The 27347-nt window shown below is 42.0% G+C and overlaps 10 protein-coding genes across 10 annotated transcripts; 3 read left to right on the top strand and 7 right to left on the bottom strand.

The window, feature by feature from the left end:
* Positions 1-126: 126 nt before the first annotated feature.
* Positions 127-4134, bottom strand: EAF02_003148 (uncharacterized protein). The gene is made up of 5 exons (XM_038899196.1): positions 3105-4134; positions 2619-2850; positions 1332-2512; positions 1122-1271; positions 127-1068 (listed from the first exon to the last, which is right to left on the bottom strand). Exons 2-5 carry the CDS (start codon positions 2719-2721, stop codon positions 757-759), a joined length of 1746 nt encoding a protein of 581 aa, XP_038761484.1. The 5' UTR covers positions 2722-2850; positions 3105-4134; the 3' UTR covers positions 127-756.
* A 2906-nt stretch (positions 4135-7040) lies between these two features.
* Positions 7041-9781, top strand: EAF02_003147 (uncharacterized protein; the record flags this gene model as incomplete). The annotated part of the gene is made up of 4 exons (XM_038899195.1): positions 7041-7673; positions 7808-8866; positions 8919-9387; positions 9492-9781. The coding sequence occupies 4 exons, from the start codon at positions 7041-7043 to the stop codon at positions 9779-9781; spliced, it is 2451 nt and encodes an 816-aa protein (XP_038761483.1).
* Positions 9782-10791: 1010 nt separating this feature from the next.
* Positions 10792-11894, bottom strand: EAF02_003146 (uncharacterized protein; the record flags this gene model as incomplete). Its single annotated transcript, XM_038899194.1, has 4 exons — positions 10792-10950; positions 11006-11182; positions 11243-11427; positions 11891-11894. The coding sequence occupies 4 exons, from the start codon at positions 11892-11894 to the stop codon at positions 10792-10794; spliced, it is 525 nt and encodes a 174-aa protein (XP_038761482.1).
* A 602-nt stretch (positions 11895-12496) lies between these two features.
* On the top strand, positions 12497-14191 carry EAF02_003145 (uncharacterized protein; the record flags this gene model as incomplete). The annotated part of the gene is made up of 5 exons (XM_038899193.1): positions 12497-12796; positions 12958-13464; positions 13522-13583; positions 13639-14050; positions 14108-14191. The coding sequence occupies 5 exons, from the start codon at positions 12497-12499 to the stop codon at positions 14189-14191; spliced, it is 1365 nt and encodes a 454-aa protein (XP_038761481.1).
* A 1255-nt stretch (positions 14192-15446) lies between these two features.
* EAF02_003144 (uncharacterized protein) lies at positions 15447-15638 on the bottom strand (the record flags this gene model as incomplete). The annotated part of the gene is made up of 1 exon (XM_038899192.1): positions 15447-15638. The coding sequence occupies one exon, from the start codon at positions 15636-15638 to the stop codon at positions 15447-15449; it is 192 nt and encodes a 63-aa protein (XP_038761480.1).
* A 971-nt stretch (positions 15639-16609) lies between these two features.
* On the bottom strand, positions 16610-17598 carry EAF02_003143 (uncharacterized protein; the record flags this gene model as incomplete). The annotated part of the gene is made up of 4 exons (XM_038899191.1): positions 16610-16640; positions 16713-16938; positions 16987-17387; positions 17441-17598. 4 exons carry the CDS (start codon positions 17596-17598, stop codon positions 16610-16612), a joined length of 816 nt encoding a protein of 271 aa, XP_038761479.1.
* A 1425-nt stretch (positions 17599-19023) lies between these two features.
* Positions 19024-20823, bottom strand: EAF02_003142 (uncharacterized protein). Its single transcript, XM_038899190.1, has 5 exons — positions 20566-20823; positions 20266-20312; positions 20019-20214; positions 19605-19965; positions 19024-19543 (listed from the first exon to the last, which is right to left on the bottom strand). Exons 1-5 carry the CDS (start codon positions 20720-20722, stop codon positions 19204-19206), a joined length of 1101 nt encoding a protein of 366 aa, XP_038761478.1. The 5' UTR covers positions 20723-20823; the 3' UTR covers positions 19024-19203.
* A 43-nt stretch (positions 20824-20866) lies between these two features.
* EAF02_003141 (uncharacterized protein) lies at positions 20867-22908 on the top strand. The gene is made up of 3 exons (XM_038899189.1): positions 20867-21682; positions 21749-22627; positions 22684-22908. The coding sequence occupies exons 1-3, from the start codon at positions 21436-21438 to the stop codon at positions 22692-22694; spliced, it is 1137 nt and encodes a 378-aa protein (XP_038761477.1). The 5' UTR covers positions 20867-21435; the 3' UTR covers positions 22695-22908.
* Positions 22909-23012: 104 nt separating this feature from the next.
* On the bottom strand, positions 23013-24239 carry EAF02_003140 (uncharacterized protein; the record flags this gene model as incomplete). Its single annotated transcript, XM_038899188.1, has 5 exons — positions 23013-23042; positions 23110-23266; positions 23334-23468; positions 23527-24028; positions 24095-24239. 5 exons carry the CDS (start codon positions 24237-24239, stop codon positions 23013-23015), a joined length of 969 nt encoding a protein of 322 aa, XP_038761476.1.
* Positions 24240-25760: 1521 nt separating this feature from the next.
* EAF02_003139 (uncharacterized protein) lies at positions 25761-26490 on the bottom strand (the record flags this gene model as incomplete). The annotated part of the gene is made up of 2 exons (XM_038899187.1): positions 25761-26057; positions 26110-26490. 2 exons carry the CDS (start codon positions 26488-26490, stop codon positions 25761-25763), a joined length of 678 nt encoding a protein of 225 aa, XP_038761475.1.
* Positions 26491-27347: the final 857 nt, after the last annotated feature.

The raw sequence follows: 27347 nt of genomic DNA, 5'->3' as shown, positions 1-27347 counted from the left end.
TTAATAACTTTCATTTCTTTTCATCTCATCTCATTTCAACTAGTAGTTTTTCTCTCCGTCGATTGACTTGAACAGAAATATCATCACTTTTTGACGTCAAAAATATGGAAATCAATAAGAAATAGCCACCCAAAAATGCATCTTAGTATTATTATTAAGTTTTTATTTACCCAGTAATTATTTACAAGAAAGGTGTAATTGGAGTGTAAGTAAAGTAGAAGGTCGTATGGAATCGTTTCATTTTTGGTATTTGATGAATGCTATCTCCAAAGCATTCACAAAACGGTGGATAGAGTGTTTGATACATGAAGAGTCTGCGCCATGCGCAAAGCCCCGAGAAGTTTTAATAAAGTAGAAAAAAAAAGAGTTGGACAAATGAAAATGTCGGATATGCGTCTGCCCAAAGTGCCTCAGATCTTGCTGGGCAGAAAAAGAATGTGACAGGCCGATCTGTTGTTGTACGGTGTGCATCGTATGATGCTCGCTTTTTTGCTGTTCGCTCTTCCATTGAGATGATGTTATTTTTCTCATATCCCAATCACGGAGATTTCGACCCATCAATGTGATTTGATCTCTCGCTTTCTAGCAATTTTCCTCCATCACTCCCACTCGCATACCTTCCTGCACCAAGGCTGACCCAGCACGCTGGCCCATTATATAGATTAAACAGTACATTCTACAACGAAACCAAAGGTATCAACCGAAACGCCTTCCGCTATGATATCAAGCGAATTGCAAGAAGATTTTGCTCCCTTCTTAGAGCGCAACATCAAGAACTAAACTGACATCTCGGACCTGCGAGCCGGCCAAGTCCTCGAGAACTGGGATTAGATCCAAAAGCTCATTGTCGTGAGCATCTGAGAACCAACTGCTGATAGGAACAGCATGTTGCGGGTGGAAGATGTAAGAGGTGGGAGAATTGTCAATGATAATGGTTTCTCTCAAATCGCGACCGACTTGAGAAAGATCCTTTACGTAATTTCCTTGATGATTGTAACAACTTTCACGGAAAAGTCGATGATGAACAACGTGATGAATGTCAAGTTGGTCGAGAAGTGGGTCACCATACTATTGATTTGTTAGTAAATATCTATGAGGGTCAACATTCTAGTCAATAATACCTTGGAAACAGAAGCTGTGAAGACCACAACCTCGTAGAGTTCCCCGACTCGCTTCATAAATTGATCAACGCCAGGACGCTTGATGACGTATACATTGTGGAATTGCCCTTCAATCTCTACGGGAATTGTGAAATCTGCTTGGTGTAAGATCTAATGAACATGTTGGTTAGCTTCCGAATACCGTTTCCTACTTCTGTGCTTGTGACCTACCTTAAAACTACTATGAACCAAAGTCTCGTCGAGATCAAGAACCAGACATTTCTTTCCTTTGAATCTTGGTGCAATTGGTGGTAAGAGCCATTGCTGTTTTTGCTCTATAGATTCCGTTTCAGTGACGTCTTCGGTAGTTGGGATTTGAGGGACGGGTGGCGGAGGTGGAAGAGTTTGACCAGCCATTGGTTCATCTTTTGGGAGTGGTAATGGAGCCTCGTCGGTTTCGGTGGTTCCTGGATCCAAGTTTGCGATCTTCTCGTCTCCACCATCTTGCTGTCCCAGATCCGAACTTGGAGATGCAGCTCCGATTGCCGCTTCAGACTGCGCTGGAGCATCAACAGATACTGTTGGGTTTGCGGTCTCAGGTAGCGTAGGCTCTGCTTCTACAACAGTGGGCAAGTCTGGCAAAGGTTGATCGCGAGCGTCACTGATTGGACGATTCAGCTCTCCATTGGCATCCGAGGAGGAGGGGGTAGCTTTGGCGGTTTCCTGAGAGCTTGTTGCGTCATGCTTCTCCTCTCCGCTCTCGACTTGAGGCGCTTGTTGAGGTTGCAGCAGATTCTCTTTCTCTACTTGTGGTACCGCGGGAACACTGGCTTGTTGTCCCATCTTGCTCGAGTCAGGTTGCTTAGCTGTTGTAGGGCGGCTTAAACTAAATTTGGAGACCTTGTTGGCAGGAACAGGTGCATCCAAAGAATTGGCGTGGTCCGGAGTACCGCAACAAAGAAGAGAGAGAAAGCTCTTCTTCTTTTTTGGTTGACGAACTGAAGGAGCGTCTGGAACTGCTGGTTGCGAGGAACCTGCAGCGCCTGTAGGGTTTCCAGGTGATTTTATCGACATTTTGCTGCTTGCCGCACTCCCATTCCGCCTTCGCCCAAGAAAACTACCCTTCGATTCCTTGGATCGCCCACCTATGCTCTCTCTTCCCTCGCTCGCTGTCGCTCCACTTAAACCCGTGGAAGTTGGCGAATGCTGGATTTTGTTGGAAGACGATCTCGATGGAACTTTAAGTAGGTCCTTGTTCTTCTTGGGAGTTTCAGTCAACGGTCCGCTGGTTCGTCCTTGATCCTTTTCGACGTTGGTAGTCGAATTCAAACCGTTGTCGGAATCTCCTGTCAAAGTATTTTGAGTAGTCGACTGTTGTGTAGATGAGCTGGGTGGTTGGGAAACTGCGGTGACTATCATTAATTGTTAGCAACCTATACTGGTATTGCGGTCATCGGCGCATCCGATGTTTGGAAATAGAAAATTAAAGTATATAGTGTAGAGAAAGAAGGTACACACAGTTGGAAGTGTCGAGGGTAGGTGGTTTAACTCCTTTCGTTCCTTCCAATGAAGTTGAGCGGCTAGGATCTTGCTCAGTCGGCTGAGCTACCTCATTACTCATCGAGGGCAATTCGATATTGATTAAGAAAAAAACAAGATTATCGGAGGACTAAATCTTTATAAAGATCTATCGAGTCGAATTCAAGGACTTTTATCTTGAAAACGCGTCGAATGATTTAAGTTGATGTCCCTAATCGTTATTTAATTAGTCTCTTTAGTCTCCTATCTAAGAACCTTTTGGTACTAGAGATGCGTTCCGTTGCGCGATAAATAAAGAAATGCGATGATCTTTAATTATTTATTTGGAAGTGGAGCGAGGAACTTGGGCGCAGTCGATGATTGAGGAAAAGAATTGAATGGGGAGTGAATTGAATTGAATTGAATGGAGTTGAATGGAGTTGAATTGATTCTGTTCAAGATATATTGGAATGAAATGAAACTTACAATCAACAAATCTCGACGCTCCTGAAGGAGAGAAATTGAAAGAATGACTTTTGAATGAAGATTGGACGAGATGAGTGTCGATAATAGGATGGGACATTCAGGACCTTTGAATTAGCGAGATTGGATTGGCGCTAACAAGCTTCAGCAGAGCTACAATAATAAGATGACTTCTTCTTTCACTTCTCACTTCACTTCTTTTATACCAGTCAGTGCTTGGTAAATAAAATCAAATGTAATGAAAGTCGTAGGTAAGGTACTAATCAGGATACAAGAGGTAATCCGTTCTGGGTAGGTAAAATGAAGAAGAGATGATGACGAGAGAGGTGGTCGAGTCGGAAAAAAAGTAAGATATCTTTCCAAATCAATCAAACTTTATTAATGTAGGTATCTTTCTTTTGTGCTCCGTACCTAGCAATACCACTGGTTTTTATAGGATAATCCTCTTTTCGTTTTCTGAGAGGGACGTTGATCTCATTGGTACCAATCGTGGCAATTCTTTTCGTAATTTGCAGGCTGTGATATGGGACCTATGTATGGCGTTTGGGACAATGGTGTACCAATATATGTATGTATATGTAGGTAGACAGGTATGAAGTAATGGAGTGAACGGTCGATAGGTGGAGAAAGTCGAGGTAATTGAATCGAGAGGATGATGTGAATGTTGTATTCTTTGATCCGAGTGGTACTGGAGTAGTGGTGGTGGATGGTGGTGGATGATGATGATGATTAGGTAGGTACCTATGATATGATATGATGGATATCTAATAATACAAAGACGTGGCCGTGGCTGTGGTGAAGAAGAAAATGGAGATTTTTATCAGTGTTGTACAAAATCAACCAGCAGTGTATGCAATAACGGTCCGGTAATGAAAGACTCTTTCTTGATAATGATTGATGGGGATGGGATGGGATGGGGATGATGGATAATGGATAATGGATAATGATCATAACCCAAAATCTTACGGCTGCGAAATTAAACAGCTTTTGATTCGATCGAACCTTAAAACTTGGAACCTGCAGGAAAAAGATACAAGATTCGGAGGAAAGGGAAAGAGTTCAAGGGAGGGGGAAGGGGGGCCATTTTCATTTCTTATATACGGTTATGTACTAGGGATCTATCTAAGTATACCTTGACCGACGATGGGGGTGATGGAGATGAAGATGGGAATGGTGGTGGTGGTGATGATACAAAGCAATTGGGTCAAGGTGTGTCATCGATATGAGGCTATGGAAATGGTATATGTAGCTAGTCGACCAGTATATGCCTATGATAATTATACATTTGAGTGAGGCTTTCCACTGGAGTCGCTTTTATCCATGAACCCCCAAGGGTGATGATGCATTAAACGGAAAAAGCACAAGCCCCTAGGTAGGTAGGTAGTAGGTACTAGGTAGGTGGAGGTGCTAGAGCCCTAGTACGAGTAGTATGCATCTATCTAAAAAGTCTCCCTGTGTTTTTACTTGATATCTGGGTACCGGTCCCTAGTCAAAATGGTAATAAGAGGAGTCAGTCATAAGAGGAGTCAGTAATATAATAATAAGAGTGAGGGAATGTAGTATCGTATCGTATCGTTGATGTTGATTCCTCGTCCTCGTACAATAATATAATGATAATAATAATAGTAGCAAGTCCCCATCTTTTTCTTCCTTCTCTTCTCCTCTTCTTCTCTTCTCCTCTTTTATATCGTATTACACCATACACATAATGAATGTGCATTGCAGACTACAGTGTGTGCACACTCTCAAAACCCAGCGAGATCTTCTTACCACCACAGCTCTCTCCAATCCGTTCTGGACCCTCCCATTCAAATATTTATCATCAATTCCGGGACTTGGCCAACTCGATCAAATGGATTGATTGCCTAGTGGGTACCGAACTGGGTAGGTACGAGTAGCCGTGGGTAGGTAATAAGTATGGCTATGGATCTTTCTTCCAAGGGGCAAAATGAGATTAGGCGCCCAATCATTTACCGCCCGCAATCTAACCTATCAAATACGGGAGCTCCCTTTTTGATTGGAAAAGACTATCCACCTCCTCCGTACATCTTAGATTCGTAGTCTGCCGGAAGTATCAGTTCACCACATTAATTGGTCGGATGATTTAATTCAATGCCATCCATGTTACCCGAGCCTAGATACCTTTAGGGTCATCATACATACCCGTGGAGTGTGGACAAGACAATTTTCCATCACCCTACGAATATTACCTAGGTCTAGGTAGATCAACCGATCATATCAACCAAGTACTTCTACGATACAGAATACTCGATTGATCCCAAGGTCCTTCATCAATCTCCCTCCCTCAAAGAAAGAGACACTTCATTCAAGAGAGAATGCTATGAATATCTTATTCCTTTCAGTACATATGTATCACATCCTCACTTACTTCCGATGTGCGTACACAGAATCGAGGATTTCTAACTTCTTAGACGATACGATACCTTCATGTCCCCTTTTGCAGTCAATCAGTCATGTTATCAATACTTACAGATGCCGTACCTCAAACATGAGTAGCTACCTACCGTACCTACCTAGTACCTACAATAGCTCCCCTTGTATGATGCTGATCCGGTTATCTCTCTGCACCTAGCCTGTGGCAACTTGTCAGCTTACAGGAAACTGCTTACCCTCAAAGGTGTGGTAGGCAGTAAACTCGGACATATATCCTAGTTTAAAGTCTAAATAGAGGTATACCAAGATGTGCTCGGAGCAACGGTACGTGAAAAGTATATAAATATATATATATATATATAAACACATGTATTACATTGCCGACTATTGCTTCACACCGTACACAGAACGTTCAAACGGGAGAGATACGGTACTCACGCTCATCCGGATGATCTTGGAGAAAGATCCTCGAACTACTATTATTTACTCTCCACTTCAGCGGTTATGCTTTGACCTATTAACGGGGCCTAGAATTGATGAAGCTATCACCAAACCAGGATCAAGCTTTTGGTGCCCAGGTGATTAGGTGATATCTTGTCAACCATTCTGTACCGTTTGTCCAACTTTAATTTTTCAACGGCCAGGTCTTCCGTTCTATAGACATATCACAAAATCACAGCATTCAAAATGATAGTCGTTTCTAGGGTCTAATTCACTCGCCAGATGCGGATGTCCGATGAAAGCCCGAACAAAACGGCTCAAGAAGTTGAGAAATTGAGAAGTTGAGATGCTCGGATAGTTTTTCAATAAGTTCATCAGTCTAGCTTCTTCCCGTTCACTTTATAACAAATTGGTATGACCGTAAATTGGAAGGCCGAGCCCGAGTAGACTTTATCGACTACTCGAGTATCCCGGGGGGATTGACAACAGCAACAAATGACTTTGCCAGACACTTGAAGGCATTGAGTCTTGTACTTGTTATGAAGGGACATTACTGATCTGGTAAAGGTCGTGAATATGGTATTCAGATACAGTGTTCATATACAGTATCATGGTCATCTCTGTATTCTTTCTGGCTTCAGTCAATTTATACTCGTAATGTACGAAGCACTTCTTGTTTCTTTTTCTTTTCTTCTTTTTCCTTTCAAAAAAAGATTGCGGGGAAGCGAAGCTATGAATTGCGGGTTTGTCCCTGCAGGTTCCAGCAGCCTCGGTTTTACATTTCCACTTCATCTCACATGTCAATAAACATCATGATCATCAACTCTTCGGAGCTGAGTAGAATATCTATCAAACGCAGTACAATACAATACTAGTATTAGTACTATCAATACTCACAACATACCAAACGTACTATCGTCTTTGAATTCATGTGAGATAAACCTGAGCTTCGCTGAATGTCCAGCGACTTGATCCGTCATCGAAATTGCTTGGAATGCAACACCGTCAACCAAATACTTTACTCTCGAGCGAGGAAATGAAGTCCAAGTAGCTGGTGTATATTCGATATCGCAGAGTCTCGTTCCTCTTCAAAGATTCAGAAAGATGGCTTCGCAATCTACTTTACGATATTCCGATCCCATCGGCGCCCTGTATCAAAGATACGCGAATTTCATTCGGAGTCGAATACAGGGAGCTTCAAAGACAACAAAACTGATCGCAACTTTACTCCTCACTCTTTCCATAATATGCGGAGGGACTTTTGGTCATCGATCGTGGCAGAAACGAGCTGCAGAAAAGGAGCAGGGAAAGCGATTACATAGGCGGAACTCTGGAGTTAAGAATAAGGATGGATCGCGCGTGGTATTCGTACCATATAAAGACACCACCTCAAAAGTCACCATATATCCTACCAAACCTTTGACTTTCGATGCTCATAGAAGACTTTTCCTGAATCCACCTCGAGCTGCTGGACTTACGGATGGTCAACAAACTCCGCAGATTCCGCCACCCCAGACGAAGCCGGGATTAAATCTAGCATTTTTACACCAATTTCTCAGTCTCTTGAGTATAATGATCCCAAGATGGTCGAGTAAAGAGACTGGGTTACTTCTGAGCCATGGCATCTTTTTGTTACTTCGAACATACTTGTCATTGGTTGTGGCACGATTAGATGGTGTAATTGTTAGAGATTTGGTTGCAGGTAATGGGAAAGCTTTCAGTTGGGGCATCATAAAGGTAAGAGTGCTAGAATTCATTTCTTTATGTGTGCGAGGTGTACTTTATTCTCTTTTCATTTGATATCTAGATCATCTCGTTTTCTCGTTGCTCTTTAACAATCTTTAATTTCCAGTTGACTGACTATATTAAAGTGGTGTGGCATTGGGGGTTTGGCTTCATACACAAATGCTATGATCAAATTCCTACAATCCAAAGTTTCAATTGCTTTCCGCACACGATTGACAAGATACATTCACGATTTGTATCTTAATGATAACCTCAACTACTATAAACTCTCGAATCTTGATGGTGGCGTTGGGCAAGGTGCAGATCAATTTATAACACAAGACTTGACTCTCTTCTGTGAATCAGCAGCAAGTCTATATTCATCGTTAGGCAAACCTTTTGTTGATTTGTGTGTTTTCAACTATCAATTATACCGATCTCTGGGACCATTGGCATTGACTGGGTTAATGACAAATTACTTTTTGACGGCTTCAATCCTTCGACGACTTTCACCACCATTTGGAAAATTGAAAGCTGTTGAAGGACGTAAAGAAGGAGATTTCCGAGGTCTCCATGCACGTCTTATTGCCAATGCAGAAGAGGTAGCATTTTATGGAGGCGCCAATATGGAGAAGAACTTCCTAGATAAAGAATTCAAAAGTCTCAAAAGATGGATGGAAGGGATATATACCCTTAAGATTCGCTACAACATACTTGAAGATTTTGTTCTCAAATATAGTTGGAGTGCATATGGTTATTTGCTCAGCTCATTACCAGTTTTTCTTCCTGCATGGGGTGGTCTTGGTGGAGTTGCGGAACTGGCGGATGTCTCTGTAGTAGGCGGTCGAGAAAGAGGTCGAATGAAGGAGTTCATCACCAATAAGCGACTTATGTTATCATTAGCTGATGCTGGTGGGCGTATGATGTATTCGATCAAAGATCTCTCGGAATTGGCTGGGTATACTAGTCGAGTCTATACGTTGATTTCAACCCTTCACCGAGTTCACGCAAATGCATACTTTCCTCCCCGAGCCATTCAATCAGAACTTTTCTCTCTTTCAGATGTACAGGGTACCACTCAAAAAGGATTCGACGGGGTCAGGTTGGAAAATGTACCTGTAGTCGCTCCATCGGTCTATCCACATGGCGGAGAAGAACTCATAGATTCCCTCTCCATGGTTGTTCACTCCGGCGAACATCTTCTCGTAAGCATTCCACCCCCCTTTCTTTCTCAATGCCTCAAAGCTAACCCCTCAGATTTCCGGCTCAAACGGCGTTGGTAAAAGTGCCATCTCCCGTATCGTCGCTGGTCTCTGGCCTGTCTATCGAGGTCTCGTGTCTCGTGCCCGCACAACTGGAACCGATGGCATCATGTTCTTACCCCAACGTCCTTATCTCAGCGTCGGTACTCTACGCGATCAAGTCATCTATCCAGATGGCGAAGTCGAAATGCGTTCCAAAGGCCGTCGTGATATTGAGTTAAAACGTATTCTCGAAGAAGCGCGCTTGGGATATCTCCCCGATAGAGAAGGCGGCTGGGATACAAGAAAGGAATGGAAGGATGTACTTAGCGGAGGAGAAAAACAACGCATGGCTATCGCGAGATTGTTGTATCATGAACCTAGATATGGCGTTATAGATGAAGGTACATCTGCCGTCTCAAGCGATGTCGAGGGACTTTTGTATGAAACGTGCAAGGAGAAGGGAATCACGTTGATTACGATCAGTACGCGAGCGAGTCTTAAGAGATACCATACGTATAATTTGAAGCTGGGATTGGGCGATGGGGGAGAGTGGGAGTATGAGAGGATTGGGACGGAGAGGGAGAAGATGGGGACGGAGAAGGAGTTGCAGGAGTTGAGGGAGAGGATGGAGATGGAAAGGGTTTGGAGGAGAGGAAGAGGGGGATTGAGAGGGAGTTGGAGGAGGTGTGGGTGGAGGGGGGGGAGAAGTTGGAGGAGATTGTTTATGGTGGGGGGAGAGAGGGGGGTGGGGAGGGTGAGATGGGTGAGGTGGGTGAGGTAGAGGATGCAGATGTGAAGTTAAAGGGGGAGGGAGAGGGGGAGATGGAGGGAGAGGGGAAAGTCAAAGATGACGGGGTACCTCCAGTTGAGATGTAAAGAAATGTGTGAAGATGAAGATAGATGAGAGACGAATGATTAAACACCTAAGCAAAGCATTTCGAAACCCAATCTTTTTTTTTGTATTCTAAGATCATATATGTATATATATATATATACAAGTAAGATGCAGAGCGAACAACAAATGAATTTATATATTTCATCATCAAACTATCAACCTCAACCTTAACCTCAACATCAACATCAATTCTTTTCCTTCTCTTCACCCCCCTTCTCTACCTCATCTTGTCTTGCCTTCCAAGATTGTCTTGCAAAACAGTTATAAAGCAGTTATATCGCAGTTGTATCGCACTACTTATATATATTTCATTATTTGCATATAATTCTCATTCTCATTCTCAAAAATACCTAGGTAAACACAAGAAGCCAGATAGATAGAAGCCAGATAGATAGAAGCCAGATAGATAGATGCAAGATGCAAAATAAAAAACGAGATTGAAAAAAAAAGATAAAAAGACAAGACCCAATCCAGACTCTGTTTCTTCTCGCAATCTATGTATGGATTGAAGGGTTTAAGTAAGGGACTATATAATAGATGGATGATATAGTAAGAAGAGAGAGAAGGTGCCCAAAGAAATTGGAGAAGAGTCTTAGTGCTGGTACAAACGCTTGATGTTTTGGCTTTAGAATTGAATTTCATTCGAGCACATGGGAAAAGTCCTTGTGGGTTTCATGACTAGTGAGAGTGCAGAATTTGCGGGGTTTAAAATGCACCATTGCGATAGGTTTTGATCATTATCGACTGTACTGGTGTTGACAAAATCTTATGTTTGGAATGAACCTGAGAATGGCATACACAGCAAAGATGAAAATAAACTTCATAAAAAATCATCAACCATTGATTAAAATTTGCACAGAAAACATTTGTCATGTCAATATTGTTGTTTGCTATTGATCCCATTCATTGAGCTTAAGCTAGCACACCTTTCCGAGATGCATGTAAAAACACCAATATTTGAAACCCAACCCAGACTTATGCCACGAAACACTTAGTAGAAAGTTGATGGTCTCTTTGAGGCAAAGAGGTTGGCGGTCATGGATTTGGAGATGCGGTGAGGAAGAGGGAATTTGAGGTCCTTTTCAAGGAGTTGCTTAATGTATGGGCGCTTGACGTCTTCGGTCTTCTCGATCTCAACAACCTTGAGGATCTATTTGGGCAATCAGTAAATTGGTTTTCCTGATTCAAGAACAAATTGAACTTACGTGGATCGACCTGAAACGGGAACGATGTCTGGCAGCCATATCTTGGTACAAAGCCTCAACAGCATCGGTTCTTGACATCTCACGGTACTCCTTGTACATGTTGTGAGTCCCGGAGCGGGAATCATATCTGATCCAGATACCGAAGTTCTTAACCTTCATTGGGCGCTTCTCAGAGATCTGCAAAAGTGGAAAATTAGAATCTCAAGCATTCGAATACGTCATTATGTAATCGCATACCTCGTTCAAGCTGACGATTTCTCCATTTGCCTTCTTGACCTTTCTCAACTTCATCAAGAAGTACCAGAAACGAGACTTTGCAACAACGGTGTTTGGTGCAAAGATTCTCATGCGGTACAACTTTGGGGCTGGGTTGGCCTCGGAAGGCAAGTGACGGCCAATGACCTGGTATTCTCTAAGGCGACCTAAAGGAAAGCATGTTAGCTTCCAGAACTTCCACTCTTAATCTCGAATCCATGCGGTATCAAAAAATAGATCCAATCCATGACTGGCACCATGGCGATGTAATTGATGGTTGTTGCTTTGGCGATATATCGACTCCAATGGAAACGGTTCGAAAACATAAGGTTTTCATTCATCGACAGAAGGCTCCAATATGAAGGTTCAAGAAGCTGGTAGTCGGTGCCTCGATTTTGGATTCTATTGGTCCCATTCGTAAATTTCCCGCTTCCAAACCACAACCAATGACTTCATCCGACTCGATTCTGACCGCTCCAAATGCTCAAATCGAATGCGTTTTTTCCTTGTGCCAATCATTACATTGTCGTGAGGTCCGTAGAGGAGAATTGTCGAATGGTGCGCAATCGTCGTGTCGAGAATTTTGTAAGGTCCATTCCATCGGATTGAAGAAGAAAATCTATATCTTACCCATCTTTATGGGGTTAGCTGACGTCGTTGATTTCTTTGCGATAGAGGTAAACGTACTGTGAAATTGTGTGGCCGTGGTTGTTGTCGTGATTGTCGCTGCAAATTTTGAAATTGATGGCTTCGCTCCTCCCAAATTGAAATTCTCGGTTGAAAATTGAAGCTAAGGGTTTCAATTTTTAGCAGCCCTAGAGATTTCGACCTTACCTTTTGTGGCTTGGTAAACAGTCCATCACGGGAAAGGTGGGACCATGGAGTGTCAATAGCATATTATCAATGGTGATTATTAATTTCATGAGAATCGAACTAAAGAAAGAAGCAATGTAATGAATGAATGAATATGAAATTCATCATTGAAAGATAATTCCCATGACAATACTCCAACCTCTCAGTAAAACGGTAGTTGTGATATCATAACAGTCTATTCCTTGCTCTACGTTTTTTCTACATAGATTCATGATATCCTCGCCAGCGTTCAAGATTTTTAGTTCCCCTTCTCTTCGCATCAATCAAACCATCAAGCATCAAACTGGGTCACTGTTTCCTCTCAGACCATAATAATTTTCGTATCTGTTATTCAAGAGTTGCAAATCCCATCTGAAATTGAAGATGGATGCGTTTTTGCATGAGTTCAAAGCCGCCTACAACGAGGGAAATGGCTACAGTGTGTCTATGACCCTTTATCCTGTCGCCCCTGCTTCAAACCCCAACAGACTTCGAGAATTCTATCGAAGTACAAATTTCGAACATGTCAAGAAAGATATCGAATATCGACTTCTGTATGATGATCGATCTCCGTTGAATTGTTCGGTGGAAGAAGGTCGGGCATGGGTGGACGTTTACTGCGCCTTTTGGAAGTTCATTGGTTTCATGTCCAATGCAGAGGCTGCTCCTGAAGATAACTCAAAGGTATGAAACTGAATATCTGAAATGGAGGAGAGTATAACATGTGTCACTACTGCTTGACCCGACGTGTTTATGGGAACACGTGATAAACTTGCGATTTCTATTGCTACCATTTTCTGGTTCTATCTTTCATACGCTCAAAGATTCAGCTAACAGTTGTTTAGGATGCATGGACAAAGGTATATGAATCATGGAAAGAAGTAACAAATGCTCTTCATCGTGGTTATAGTGCCTGCGGATTTGAAGCTTGGACTGTACCTTGCTTATATGTAGCTGGCAAATATTTACGAATCTTTGCCATCAAAGCTGATGAAGCAACTGGCACCGTATCGAATGCAGCTATGAATTACCAGGATGATTTGAATCCAGAGTCAGAGACAAACGAGAAGCTGGAAGATGCTGCTCGACAACTGAATCGCATATTCACATTATGTCTTAGCGACCGAGCATCCCTTGAAGAATCTAGGAAATGGGCTACTTACAATATTATCAATTTATTGTTCAAGACCTACTTCAAACTAAACTCTATCGGATTGTCAAGAAATATTCTCAATGCGATTCAAGCATATCGAGGTGATATGCCGAGCCTCGAATCTTTTCCTATGTCTCATCAGGTGACGTTCAAATATTATTGTGGGGTTATATATTTTCTTGAGGAACATTATGAAGAAGTAAGTTTATCAAACTGCAATTCTTTCAATGTACAGTTCTGACTAAAGATGTTTTAGGCAGAGAAATATCTCACCGAAGCATGGAGATTATGTCACAAGAGTGCCGTCAAAAATAAAGAGTATGTTCACAATCGTATCGCTAAATGTTAAAACGAACACTAATCACAATATCAGACTCATCCTCACCTACCTGATTCCCTGTCACCTCCTAACAACCCACACTCTCCCCACTCCAGCCCTCCTCCAACCATATCCTAAACTTCAAAAGCTTTTCGGCCCTCTCTCTCGATGTATCAAAAAAGGCGACCTTGCCGGTTTCGACGCCGCTCTCCTAGCCGGTGAAAATGAATTCGTCAAACGTCGTATCTACCTCACCCTAGAACGTGGCCGTGACATTGCTTTACGTAATCTTCTACGCAAAGTATTTATCGCAGGCGGTTATGAAGAAGCCAAGGAGCCAACTGCTGCACCGGTAAGAAGGACTAGAATCCCAGTTGCGGAATTCGCTGCGGCGATCAGTATTGGAAGTAAAGAGACAATGGAAAATGATGAAGTGGAATGTTTACTTGCGAATATGATTTACAAGGTGAGTCTTAGAGTCTTGTCCTTTGAAGAGTCTACTGTACTAACACTTAGTCTTTAGAGCTTGATGAAAGGTTACATATCACGAGCCCATGGGATCGTGGTATTAAGCAAAGGTGGCGCATTTCCTGGAACAGGCGTTTAATGATTTCTCTTAGTGGTAGTGAAACGAAAATGATATCAATTACATCCTGCAAGATGATAACCCGTGCATGTACGAAATGATTCTATTCGGCGATGTTCGCAACAATTTCATCAATTTGTAAGTGCAAAGATTGGTACCGACAACATTTGCCTCTTAGGCAACCGTTGATTCGCCTCACTTTGATCAAATACACACTCGGCGATATACATAAATCCAACATTCAATAACGAAGTATAGATTCCTGCTCACTGTATATACCACACCAAGATATATCTATGTGGTAGTTCCGGCATATTTCACACGAGCCTGGTGATTGTATGCATACCTACATATCATTCTCCTTCTAGTCATATATATATCCCTCGTTCCTTATCCATACACAGATCTGCCTTGAAGATCTTGGCATCCACCTACTTACATTCTGAATGCTATTTTTATGGTTTATTCTTTTTATTCATCCGGGGTTATATCCTCTCTCTGTATTGCATATATATATGCATACCCACACATATATACATATATATATCCCCAGCACCTCGATCTCGATCGCGATCTCCAATACGTCGAATCTGCATTGTTTTTCTGTATACAATATTGAATATGTAAGTAGGTAGGTAGATCACCAAATACCCAAATACCCAATAAATAAATAAATAAATACACTACCTACCTACCTACCTACCTCCTTTAAACTCAGCATCTAGTAGCCCGGCACAGCATGGCATGGTTCATATATATTTTATATAAACTAGGTATACTATACTCTTTAGCCTTGCCTCTCACAATGCATCTCTTGTCTAATATCCCTATTCCTATGAAGCATTTTTCTATCCCTATTTTACTTCCCCATTTCCCCATTCTATATTCATCATGAGTCACTTATCTTCTCTCTTCTATCTATCTACCCATTCATTCATCCATCCATCCCATCAACCTCAACCTCAACCCAATCCCATTCCCAATCACTCTTCTACTTACAAATTTCCTCAGATTACCATCTTTTTCTTCCTCTCTCTTAAATCCAATCCAACCAAATATAATATACCGCGTCTGCGTCCAAAGAGCCCAAGAAGTTACATATATGATACCCACAAATCACAACTCACAACTCACAAATCACAAATCACAAATCACGAATCACGAATCACGAATCACAGTATCTCTCTCCTCGAGCTCCACAACACGACAAGTAATGAATACAAGTATCGCTAAAATTGATATTAATACTTGATAGTCGATACCATTACCATTACCACTACCATCCTATACCCATCCATGATTCCCACAAGTCCACAAGTAAGAACTCGATATCGATATCATCAAACTCGGATTCAAACTCAAAACTAAAATCAAGAAGTCTAGTTCCTCTCCTCCACCTTTTCAATCTCTCGTCGCTTCGCGTTCTGTTCTGTTCTCTTCTGTTCTGTTCTGCAAACTTGACTGCCATTTTGGTTTGCTTTTTTTGCTATCCTATCCCGTCCTATCCCATCCCATCCTATCCTATTTCCTTCTTTCTCCCATCATAACAACAACATGGATTGATGGATTTGACCCTCCTTTTCCCTCCCCATCATAAGACTTTATCATAACAGAAAATTGCACAAAATTGCGCAATAGACAACATAACATAAATGAAATCCCCCAGACTGAAAATAAGAAACCAAAGAGAATAGAAGATAGATGAATAAATTATACAATTCCATCTCCTCGTCCAATCCATAATCTCGTTCTTTCGCGTTCATTGATCTGTCCTGTCAATTTGATATGTCTCTCCTTTCCCGTCCGGGTTTCCCTACATACTTGAGAAATGATGAAGCGTCCGATCTGTAAATGAAACGAAACGAAATGTTCAAATAACAAGACAGGAAAGAGGAAGAAAATAAATTCAGACATCAAAATATCCAGAACAAGGATAACAATAATACATGCGGCACCTTCCGCTCCTTCTCGTCTGTCTGTTCGCCCGTTCATATCGCCATCACGGCGGTGTTGATAAGTCCTGATGAAAAGTAAAGCCAAATTATAAAGAAGAACCCAGTGTGAAAAGAACAACAGAATAATGGTGACCATAAAGAGACCATAAAGAAGAAGAATAACGATTAACAGAAACGCTAACGCCATGGTATCAAAAGAGAATAGGAATTAATGTTCGTTAGGAGAAGTAAATGGTGAGGTGTCATGAGATTTGGTCGAGGTAAGTTGAGACCAAAGGGGTCAAAATTGCGTGCGTGATAGAAGAGTAATGTAAACGTAACGATTGTGTGAATGTTCATGAAATAAGGTAGATAAGTGAAGTGAAAAGGAGAGAAAAGAAAATATCATCAAGAGGAGTGTCGTGCCATGATGCGGCACCCGTGGGGAAAGGAGACTGTAAGGTGCTGAGTTGGCTCGAGGTGAGATACGAGTTGCAACTATCATTCAATGAGTCCTGAAGCTTTTTGGTGAAGCACTACACTCATAATTAGCTAAATTTCAAACCACTTACATGTATCATTACAAGACAAGAATAGAAAGTACTCACGCAACAACATCATCAACATGATTAGCTAAAGCAACAAACAAGTCAAAAAATAACGGCGAGCCTCCCTGCAACATCTCCAATTGCATCGTACCACTTCTTTTAAAAGTGCTTCGACTTCTGATAATGAGAGCCAAATAATGAGCTCTTAGTTTAGAGTCGGTATCGGGTGTATTGGCATATGCATAACGAGCCGACGAGAGAATTGTACTGCATTGAATACCCGATTCTTCATTCCATTAGCGACGATAGTAAAGAATAAAGGGGGAAAACATACGAAGTCCCTGTTTCCTCAATGCCACACGTTGAAGTTCCTCTAGCCCATACTTCTCCGCCGCACAATAAATAACTGTATCCTTCAACAATTCACCATCAATAGAATGATGATGAATAGTTGATTCCTTTCCATCTCCATCACCACTTTCCAGCTCCCATGTATTTTTGCGTTTGTTATGTACTAGTCGAGGATAATAATCTCCTTTGTATAAATATTCAAGTACGGAAGAAAAGATCTCGGGCTCTTCATCGAGGAGTGTTATGCGTTTGTTAATTGTTTCCATGTACTGATTTCGACAGGCGGATTGGAAGAAAGGGGATAGACAGAGGACATCTTCGTGAGCAGCAAAGAGTCGTTGTTCGCGACCGACGACAATTGTGATTATGGATGAGGTCAATGTGCTAGAAAGAGTTAATCATCGTGATAATTGAAGTGCTGTGCTTGACAAACATACTCTGGAGAAGAAATTTGTTCAGTTGGAGGTTTACGAGTAGTTTTCTCATGACGATGCTTTGATACTGCATGTTCTCTAAACGAAGACTTTCCTTTATGACGACGACTTCTTGAAAAACTCTCTGTTGCTTGTGATGTTTTGAAGCTTCTCGTAAACATTCTCGGTCAGTTACTAAAATGAAGCCTGTGAGAAAATCGATTGAAAATCACGACACTGTTTTCTACCACACAAACAGGAAATGAACGTTAGTGATATCGATCGATGAATAATTTGACCCAGAATGTTAATTGAGCCTCATTGATTGAGAGAAAGAATGTTCTCATGAGAAGTGGGTGGACACTTTATATATGTATTCATAGGCAATCAACGGACTAACGCGTTCTAGGACTGGAAGACGCGATTTACCAGGGTAGAGTGATTGCATAAGTGCGAAGCCTACACCAAAACAGGTGACTCTCAATTATTTTTATTTGGCCTTAGTTTTAATTTCTGCCTTGTTTGGATTGAGCATGCCATTGGAAGCTTTTCCCGTCCGCAACAGTAAAGGCAGGGAAGCTCCACGAGAGGTTCGAGCAAATCTTATTTTTCGGTGAGACAATTATGTATGTCGGTATGTGTATCGGTATGGATGTAAGAGTTGGCTTGGAAGGGGAAAATCAAGGATTATCGGGGCTTTCGTTAGGTACCCAATGAACGCCATCTCGCTGTCTAATGAAGCAAACGGAGACATATAGGTGGTAGTCTTGGGCTTCAATCACTATATCGAGCCTGAGAATCAGATATCTGCAAGTTTGTTGCATGGAGGTACAAATAAAGCAGCATTCAATCTATTCCCGATACATGAGCTGAGATGAGATATCGATAGAGACGTTGTATATATCCCTGCTTCCCCGGACCACTCATTGTACAGATAGGCATGACAAGGCTTAGGATATCCCCTCAAAAGGTTGGCCGTGATAAAAAAGAAAGAAGAGCAAGGCTGCTGTACTCCGAAATCTTTTTTCGTAGGAGTTCTTGCGAGAGAATTGGAATATCATAAAATCCATTTAGTTGTAAATACTATAGACTTATGAAAACAATCATCTCTCAAAGTCCAACGAGCGAATGGCTGTGGAAATTGATCGTCCAAGGTATCGATGAATTGGGGAGAATGTTGTACATCGCACATCGTAGGAATGGATTCAAGGAGGCAAGGAAATGCAGTGACCTTGAAAGCTGGAAAGTACATGCAACGCTAAAAGTGCTAGTATGGGATCTTGGTGTGACCCGAAGGTTCGGAATTGCCTGTATGAGATACGTGAAACTGGGAAGAGGTAGGGGATAAAGAATACGGAGGACATTCTTATCTGGAGGGTGTTAAAACTCAAATAACGAGGCTCGAGCGAGGATTAGATGCCCGGATGGTCAGATGAGAAATGGGGGCTGGGAAGAGAAGAGACGACGTAGAGAAAAAAGTTATCGCGTTTTGAGGAGTATCATTGAGTACGCAGACTCACGTGATTCTCCAAAATGAGCTGTAAATGATGCCGCAATAGAACTATACTCGGTAATGAAATTTACAATACTCCAATTTCGAAATGCTATATATAAAGGATTGTAGTATTGACAGAATCTCATTTTTGTCTTGTTAGCTGGGTGTTTGAAGCTATAAAGACTGTCCCATGAGTTCATGCACCACTAGTGGACTGTCGGTTTTGAGACCAGACGATACCTGGGTACATATTAGTTTGATATATCACCAACAACTACTTTACAATTCCACTCTACTCTAGATTGACATCCCGTATAGCCTCTGCAATGATCGAACTTCCACCCCCACGAACCAAAACCTCATTATGCAACGCACTTTGAATGACTTCTCTCTTCACCTCAAACGTAAGATCCGAGCACCTCTTCTCTAGCATAGCTCCATGCGATTCCGGCACCAGCTCATCTTTTCCAGCTTGCAGAATAAGAATCTGTGGTAGTTTCGATCCGGACCTTTGAGTCCGTTCATGTATTTCGCCCAGAGCTTTCCAACTATCAAGGTGGTTTCTCAAAAATGGGTGAAGATGTCGATATGGAAGCCACTTTTGTGGATAGAGTGTCTCTAGCATAGCTTTACTATAGGTATGATATTGATGAGTCTCATACTATCAAGGATTATCGGGAACGAAATACTTACATGCCCAGGAAAGGAGTCTCCAAAATCAATTTCTGCAGACGCAATTCGTATGAGAATATGCCACTCTTCGCAGCCAGACCTGTCACAATACCCGCTCCTATACTTTGACCCCAAAGAACAATATCGCATCCATCTGAGCCTGGTCGTGCTTCAAGATCTTTCTTAACCCATTGTATGGTAGCTTCTGCATCTTTCATGAGTCCCTTTTCCGATGGCTTCCCTCGTGATTTCCAATACCCTCTATAGCTGCAACATACAAAAACGTATTGTACAGACTCTCTATGGGCAGTGGATAGTTTTTCCAGTTTTCGTGGAACCGTGGAGAGGAAAGGAAGCCTTGGTGGTAACGATGCTGCATTACCTGTAGTTATGTGAATATATATAACCGCACAGCAAAAAAGAGGAAATAACAACCTTGGAAATACAAGACATAGACCATCCGCAGTCTACCTTGATCTTTTGTAGCACTGCCACAAGATATTTCTGCGACACATAGGCTGATAGCAGTATTATCTGTGGATCTAATTTTCTCTTCTCTCCATTTTATACCCAGACATTCTTTTTGGTAATTTGCAATGGTTTCTTGTCTAGAATTTGGAGGCAATCCGGGCTATTTCTACTACATGAGATATGTAGAACAAGATGATACAAGAGCGCTTACCATGTAGATGATTTTATTTTGAAATGTTACCATCATGAAGCATTTCCCTACCTTGACTTAGCATGGAAAAATCATTGGGTTGGAGTGCCAAACAGGAAGATAGAAATACGTTGCATTGTGTCATGCAACGTACACTGGCTTCAATAAAGAAATAGATTAAGATATTTTCTCAATCTCAATTCACAAAAGGTAATCATGGACTTCATGATCAATAAGGAGTACTGAACTTTCAATGCTCCCAGATGACCCAAATCGTTGTCTTTCAAATATCACACAAAATCATATAGAAACCCTACTCACAACTCCACATCGCAATTCCCAATCCCAAGAAATACAAAGGCGGAACAAGAACCATAGGCACCTCAAAGAATCCACGCCGTTGAAACTGTCCATATCCATGAGGCTTTCGTAAAATACATCTTGCCTGTTGAACAGGGAATCGAGCCGCCCGAAACATTCTGACTCAATGTTTCATTCAATATCAAGTATTTATTGATTCTTTGACTCATCGGAGTTCTCATGAACTGATAAAGACATTCATCCGCATTGCCACTATTGTAGATTTTCTTTTTGGATTTTTTTAGATGTTTATTTCACTTACCTAGTGGAGGTACCTACCTACTATCAAGTCTCATCAGCCACACTTCGCTCGTGAACCACGCGAGCCACACCACACCTTTCATCGGAACCTTCCCCTCGCCTCCCCACCAAATACCATCTTAACCTTATCATTATCAGGCTAATGATGCAAATTTGGCCGAGACTAGGTAGAAACAGCGAGCATCTCTTCGAATCGAACAAGAATAGAATTCTACTCGTAAGATAAGGGAAACTCTATATTTTAATTCACTTGAGAAGATTCAAGCTTCAAGGCACTTATATTACTATTGATAGAAGATATAACCTTATATGGGATTCAAATTACGCAGAGATCGGGTGTCTAGGTAAAGTTACAAATTATCTTCGAATACCTACCGACACCAATTCCGGTAATTACCTACATATAAGTCAGCACAAGTTAAATTTCTGGCGTCACTCCACTACAAGCACAACAACAAACAAACAAACATACATACATACATACCCCTCCATACACTAGCAAATCTTATTTCAAAACAACACAGCAGACTTCGCGGTGTAAGCTAATAAAACGATATCCAAACGATCACCATGTCGAACGAAGAAGATAAAACGGCGACCAGTCTATCGCATATTTCCATCAACGGGGAAGACGTCGCAGGACATGATGCGCAAGAATCTACCCCTCCTCGTAGTAGCAGTGGCTGGGATGGAAAGTTACGTGTAGAGAAAGAAAAGGGCAAGAAGTTAGAGCTTGCTAACCCGGAAGCTATATCTGATCCTGAATATTCAGACGAGGAAAATGTTATGCCGGGGGAAGTTATTAATGCAGATGAAGGTATACATCCCTTTATTCGTCCTGGTCAAAGATATCTCATTTATTTTACATACTGATATCACAAAGATCTCCTTGACGATTATCCCCTCGATACCGAAGAAATCGACCTAGTACACGCACGCATTTCCTCCATCCCTTCCCTCCGTCTTTCACGCTTCACCCAAGTCCAACGTCTTTGTCTTCGTCAAAACACGATCAGTACAATCGAAGATCTCTCTTGCCTCGCAGCCACCCTCACCGACCTCGATCTATATGACAACCTAATCGCGCATATCCGGGGACTCGAAGATCTCATCAATCTCACCTCCCTCGACCTCTCCTTCAACAAATTAAAACACATCAAGAAACTAAACCACCTCACTTCTCTCACCGACCTTTATTTCGTACAGAACAAAATAACCACTATCGAGAACCTCGAAGGTCTCTCCAAGCTACGCAACTTAGAACTAGCCGCAAATCGAATTCGGGAAATTCAAGGTTTAGACACTTTAACAGGATTGGAGGAACTATGGCTGGGCAAGAACAAAATCACCGAGATGAAGAATCTAGACGCATTGCAAAACTTGAAGATTCTGAGTATCCAAAGTAATCGCATTCGAGATATCACGGGCTTGGACAAACTTTCGGGTCTGGAAGAATTATATATCTCGCACAATGCTCTTAGTTCACTTTCGGGTCTGGAATCTTGTTCTCAGTTGCGCGTGCTGGATATTTCAAATAACGAAGTATCCTCTCTGAAGGGGCTGGAGGGACTGAAGCAATTAGAAGAGGTATGGGCTAGTTACAATAAAATCGCGGATTTCAACGATGTGGAGGAACACTTGAAGGACAAGGAAAAGTTGAATACAGTTTATTTTGAGGGAAATCCTTTGCAGTTGAAAGGGCCAGCGTTGTATCGAAATAAGGTGCGCTTGACGTTACCACAGGTTATGCAGATTGATGCTAGTAAGTTTTCTTTTCTTGTGTCATTGGTGTGGACTTGTATGCTAACATTACGATAGCTTTTGTTTAGGGTTTCATAGAATACGCTTTGTGCAGGCAGGATGTTGGCGTGTATAAATGGAAGGTGGTCAGAGGGGTATTTGTGCACATACATGGCATAGATATATGTTATAGCATGGCGAAGGAGTTATTGGTGGGAATCAATGGGTTTCATGGATATCACAGCGTGCGTATACGTAGGAGCACATTGCAGAGTGGATATAGAATTTCACGGGTGGAACGATTGCTTTTGTTCAACGCTTCAATTATCTAGATACTCTCGCAAGAAATGAAGCGATCGAAAGCGCAGCAAAATTTGTCATATCAACCTTTATCATCTATTTCATGCCTATGCGAAAATATGTAATGTTCCGAGATACTAAAAGGTCGGCTGTTAGTAAGGGGAACACTAACAACAAGCTTCGATGGCAAAAGTATAAACTTACATCAGTAGGGTTGTTGAATCTCAAATTTCGGTCCAATTTAGTAATGGAATCTAAATCTTCCTTCTCTAGATCGAAATCGGTGACGTGCAAGTTTTGTTCCAGGCGGGATTGGTTGTTGGATTTGGGGATGACGGCGAGACCGCGTTGGGTTGCCCAGCTGTTGGAGGTTAGCATTGCTTGACGAGATAGAAAGGTTCAAAGAAGAGGAAAAGGAGAAGATTTACCGTAATAAAACTTGAGCAGGAGTCTTCTTGGTCTTCTCAGCAATCTTCAAGATATCTGGATGCTCGAAAAGAGGTGGAGTCTTTTGAGCGTGATCCCATCCAAGCTCGATGAATGATTGTGGACCGAATGATGAGCTAGATATATAAATCAGTATACGATTTCCCTTCCACAAGTCTCCAGAAGAAAACTCACTAAGCAGTAACCTTAATTCCCTCACTCTCGGCCAACTTCAACAAAGTGCTCTGCACCAAATATGGATGATGTTCAATCTGCAGCGTCGCCGGTCTAATTCTCGCATATCTCAACAAATCCATCAACAACGCTCCTTGGAAATTGCTCACTCCAATACTCTTCGCCAATCCCTCATCGACCAATTTCTCCATCGCCTGCCAGGTCTCTTGAATACTCGCTTTGGACTGTTGCACATCGCCTTCCTTGTCACTGTACTGCCATCCGGGCGGATAGCGCACAGAGGGATCTACATAGCGCAGCGCAACGGGGAAATGCACAATAAACAGATCGAAATAATCAATACCCCAGTCTGCGAGCTGTTTGCGGGTGATGGGTCCCACGCGGTCGCCGTCGTGGAAGGAATTCCAGAGTTTGGAGACGATGAAGAGGTCTTCGCGTTTGACGATGCCTTCTTTGATGGCGCGGGCGACTCCTTGTCCGGCTTCGACTTCGTTGCCGTAGTCTAGGGTGGGTAGTTAGTTGGTGGTTTGGAGTGGGGTTTGAGGAGAATTGGGGAAAAGGGAATTACCGCATGCTCCGTCGAACAATCTATATCCGGTTTTGATGGCGTTGTAGACTGTGTCGGCGCAAGTGGCATTGTCGACTTTCCATAAGCCGAAACCGACTTGTGGCATTTCATGGCCGGAATTGAGTTTGAGGGTTGGGGAAGCCATGATTGTTGTGAGTTTTTGGGTATGGAGTTTTGAGGAATGGGATGAAAATTGTTTGGATGGGAGAGATGGAGAGAGAGATTGTTTTGTTTATTATGAAGTGTTCTTTCTTTCTTTCTTTCCTCTTGGAGAGCGGGGTTAAGTTACTTATTAGATAAATGATGAGAAGGTGGGATGGTGGGGTGTGGAGGTGGGGCTAATCCTACAAAGTCGAGAGAAGAAACTCGTGGAAAGTTTGGATGGGACGATAATGGGTGAATTTGATTGTTTGGTTGTTTGATGTGAATACAATTATTCTCTTCTTCCAATTTATTCACACTTCTTCCATTTCACAGGTAGGTATGCAATCCATTCCTTCTCCAATGTACCAATCATTCCCTTCCATAGATTCTCATCTCCCCATCAAAGCGTAACCCCGCTCTTAACAATCCCATCACATGCCACTACAAACTACAGGATAAAAATTCATTCTCTTCATTCTCTTCATATATCTCTCACAACAACCTCGTAAACCCTACACTATCCCCTACATCTGTACCTCCGTTTTCCATGCATCAAAGTACCGATAACAATAATACGAATCCTCATTTCCGAAAGGATAGTCCCGCTTGAGGCTGAATGCAAGTAAAACTTTGCTATTTAGCCTAAATGGCAAGTTTCGGCAAATATGGTGATTGTTCCGCTTTGTGGTTGGTGGAGGATTAGATGGATATGTTTGGGGGAAAGGGATTTTAGCATGATTGAATTGGGTTGCTTGGTATATGGAAGATGTTGGTCCGGATTGAATTAGGTATGGTTGTACATGTACATGTACGGAGTAGGTGTGGAACGGAGATTTGGTAATTGCACTTACGGATTGGTGGGCTGATTAGCGAGGTGGATTCAGGGGATGAATATGAAGTGGACAGAGGGTTTCAATGAACGAGTTTCCACTCCTTCGAATGGGATTAGTGTTCCAATGTTCATGGTTACTTCTTTTTGCCTGTTCCTGAGTCGATGTTTTGTATTCTCGAGTTTTTGAATTTATTGTCGAAAATCAGAGGGGATGTTACATTTACATCAGAGTCGTTGCACAAGGTCAAAACTAGGAGTGTCCCGTGCAAAATTCTTCTCTTTTGACAGTTGTCTCTTAAGTCGAGGAAAATGTTCATAGACATTGAATTATCCCGGAGGGACTGGCGGTGGTGGTGATACGTGGAGCTAATGGTACACAAAGCTGGGTATTATTATTCGTGCTTCCGGAAGAAGGTGATTATTAGGTGATGGAAGTTTGATACTGGTCTGCGAAACTCAAGAGGAAGGTCACCAATTACATCCATTGTAGATCAGAAAAGCGGGTTGTTTAGATGCCAAATGTCCTGTGCTTTGATGAGAACCTCTAGTGAGTCCTGCGAACACTATGTGTTGCGGAGATGTCAAGTCTTTCAATGAGTCGAAGATCAAGGTGTGAATTTCATGGTGTTTTAGTAAAACAAGGAAATCGGCATCATGGATTCATCTTCAACTATTTACATAGCTACCCCATCAGTTTACACCAATCCAGTTATTCTGTTTGTAGAATTCATCAACTTCCTCGTCAGTTGGGTGCAACTTATTCATAGGTTTCTGATTTTCAAGCCGTTCGAGTTCGTACCAAGACTTTCCTGCGATGGGAACTTTGACAGTGATCTTATAGAGCCCATCATATCTGAAACCAACCGGCGGCGCGTGAACAGATTTAGAGTTTGCTCCACGAATAACTCGAATACATGTGCCCGCTGTGTTCTTTCCAAAAAAGCTCAAATCCATCAAATCCGTATTGTCGGCGAGATAGAAAATTTTCTTATGCTTTAGTTAGCCATACCCCTAAGATTTCATGAGAATATTAACACACGTCACCATAGTCCTTGTTCTCGTAGCCCTTATTCTTGCCACCACCGGGCCCCAAGACGATAGACACAGCTCCCACACCAGCCTTTCCACCTGTTCCCCTATCTATGAACGCATGTGCCCTATCTCTCTGGTAGCCAAGTGGATAAGGCCACCAATCCCCGATAACATGGCCATTATGACCTTCGGCATACACATCTCTCTCATCGTCCTTCCATTTTATGTATTTTGCTAGCTGCTGGAATTCCATCCCCCGAAACATGTAGCTCTCTACATATTTGAACTTTGCTTCGGCGACATCGGGGTTTGGAGCATTGAGTTTGTCGATAGCCTTAAGGTCGACTTTTGGATTCTCGAGATCAGTAGAATTCGGAAGTACAGACATTATTTTGGAGGAGTTTTGATAGTCGGATATGGTGTAAGGTATTGATGTACGCTGCGTTATCTGTGAAATTACTCTTGCAGTAGCAAAACAGGCTTCCACAAAGTAGAAGGATAATACTAAACTTTAAGTTGCAAAGATATCCAACAGAGTTTTAATATGGATTTGGCGGATCTGGCCAATTTATGCACTTAATTCGATGCTAGTCATTCATTCGCTATTTGTTTCTCTTGGTTTGTATTGTGACAGCTATGTAATTTTCATATCAAACGTTCATTGAGTGACTCACCAACATCATGAGTAGATGGATCATGAGTTTTTAAAGATCACAGTCAGAATCTCTCTTAGAATAGTTCAAAGTTTGATAAGTTCTGCTTGCCATTGAAACTTTGAAGAAAAGACTTCAAGACTCACTCAGCCGAGTCGTTATGGCATCCGATTGGTCAGCTCAGCAGAACTTCTGCTTCGAGTGTCCTATGGACTTAGAAATTTAGAGATATGCAGAATAGATATATGTTTACATGCTGGCTTGAGCTATAACAAGGTAGATGAAGCAAGCACCAAATCCTAAGTCGTGTTTCTCTAACAAAATTTAAGGACTTTCAGATCTCTCTTCAACCCAAGACCCTCAGCTTTTAGACTGCGTCGGCATCTCTTCTAAGACGAGTCTCCCTCTTACGATGAGCTGAACTAATACTATGTCCGTTGCAATCAGTTTCACAGTTCTTGATGCAAGCACAATTAACATATGTTGAATTGACATATGTTGTTAAGCAGATTCATTCTCATCCCCGCTCTCCCCTCCTACAACCACCACCATCTGGGGCAAAGAGAAGTAAACAACCAATATGATGATGATG

Source organism: Botrytis sinoallii (genome assembly GCF_014898435.1).
Source record: "Botrytis sinoallii strain Bc 23 chromosome Unknown BSIN_004, whole genome shotgun sequence".
In the NCBI taxonomy this organism is placed as follows: domain Eukaryota; kingdom Fungi; phylum Ascomycota; class Leotiomycetes; order Helotiales; family Sclerotiniaceae; genus Botrytis; species Botrytis sinoallii.
This window is presented reverse-complemented; position numbering and strand designations above follow the sequence as displayed.

Coding starts and splice junctions, on each gene's coding strand:
- EAF02_003148 (XM_038899196.1), bottom strand. CDS start 2,721: ATGAGTAATGAGGTAGCTCAGCCGACTGAGCAAGATCCTAGCCGCTCA. Junction 1,272..1,331: donor TGGTTCATAGTAGTTTTAAG/GTAGGTCACAAG, acceptor CATGTTCATTAG/ATCTTACACCAAGCAGATTT. Junction 1,069..1,121: donor TCACAGCTTCTGTTTCCAAG/GTATTATTGACT, acceptor ACAAATCAATAG/TATGGTGACCCACTTCTCGA.
- EAF02_003142 (XM_038899190.1), bottom strand. CDS start 20,722: ATGTTTCGGGCGGCTCGATTCCCTGTTCAACAGGCAAGATGTATTTTA. Junction 20,313..20,565: donor GGGAATTGCGATGTGGAGTT/GTGAGTAGGGTT, acceptor AAGTCAAGGTAG/GGAAATGCTTCATGATGGTA. Junction 19,544..19,604: donor GAGACTCCTTTCCTGGGCAT/GTAAGTATTTCG, acceptor TCATACCTATAG/TAAAGCTATGCTAGAGACAC.
- EAF02_003141 (XM_038899189.1), top strand. CDS start 21,436: ATGTCGAACGAAGAAGATAAAACGGCGACCAGTCTATCGCATATTTCC. Junction 21,683..21,748: donor AGTTATTAATGCAGATGAAG/GTATACATCCCT, acceptor GATATCACAAAG/ATCTCCTTGACGATTATCCC.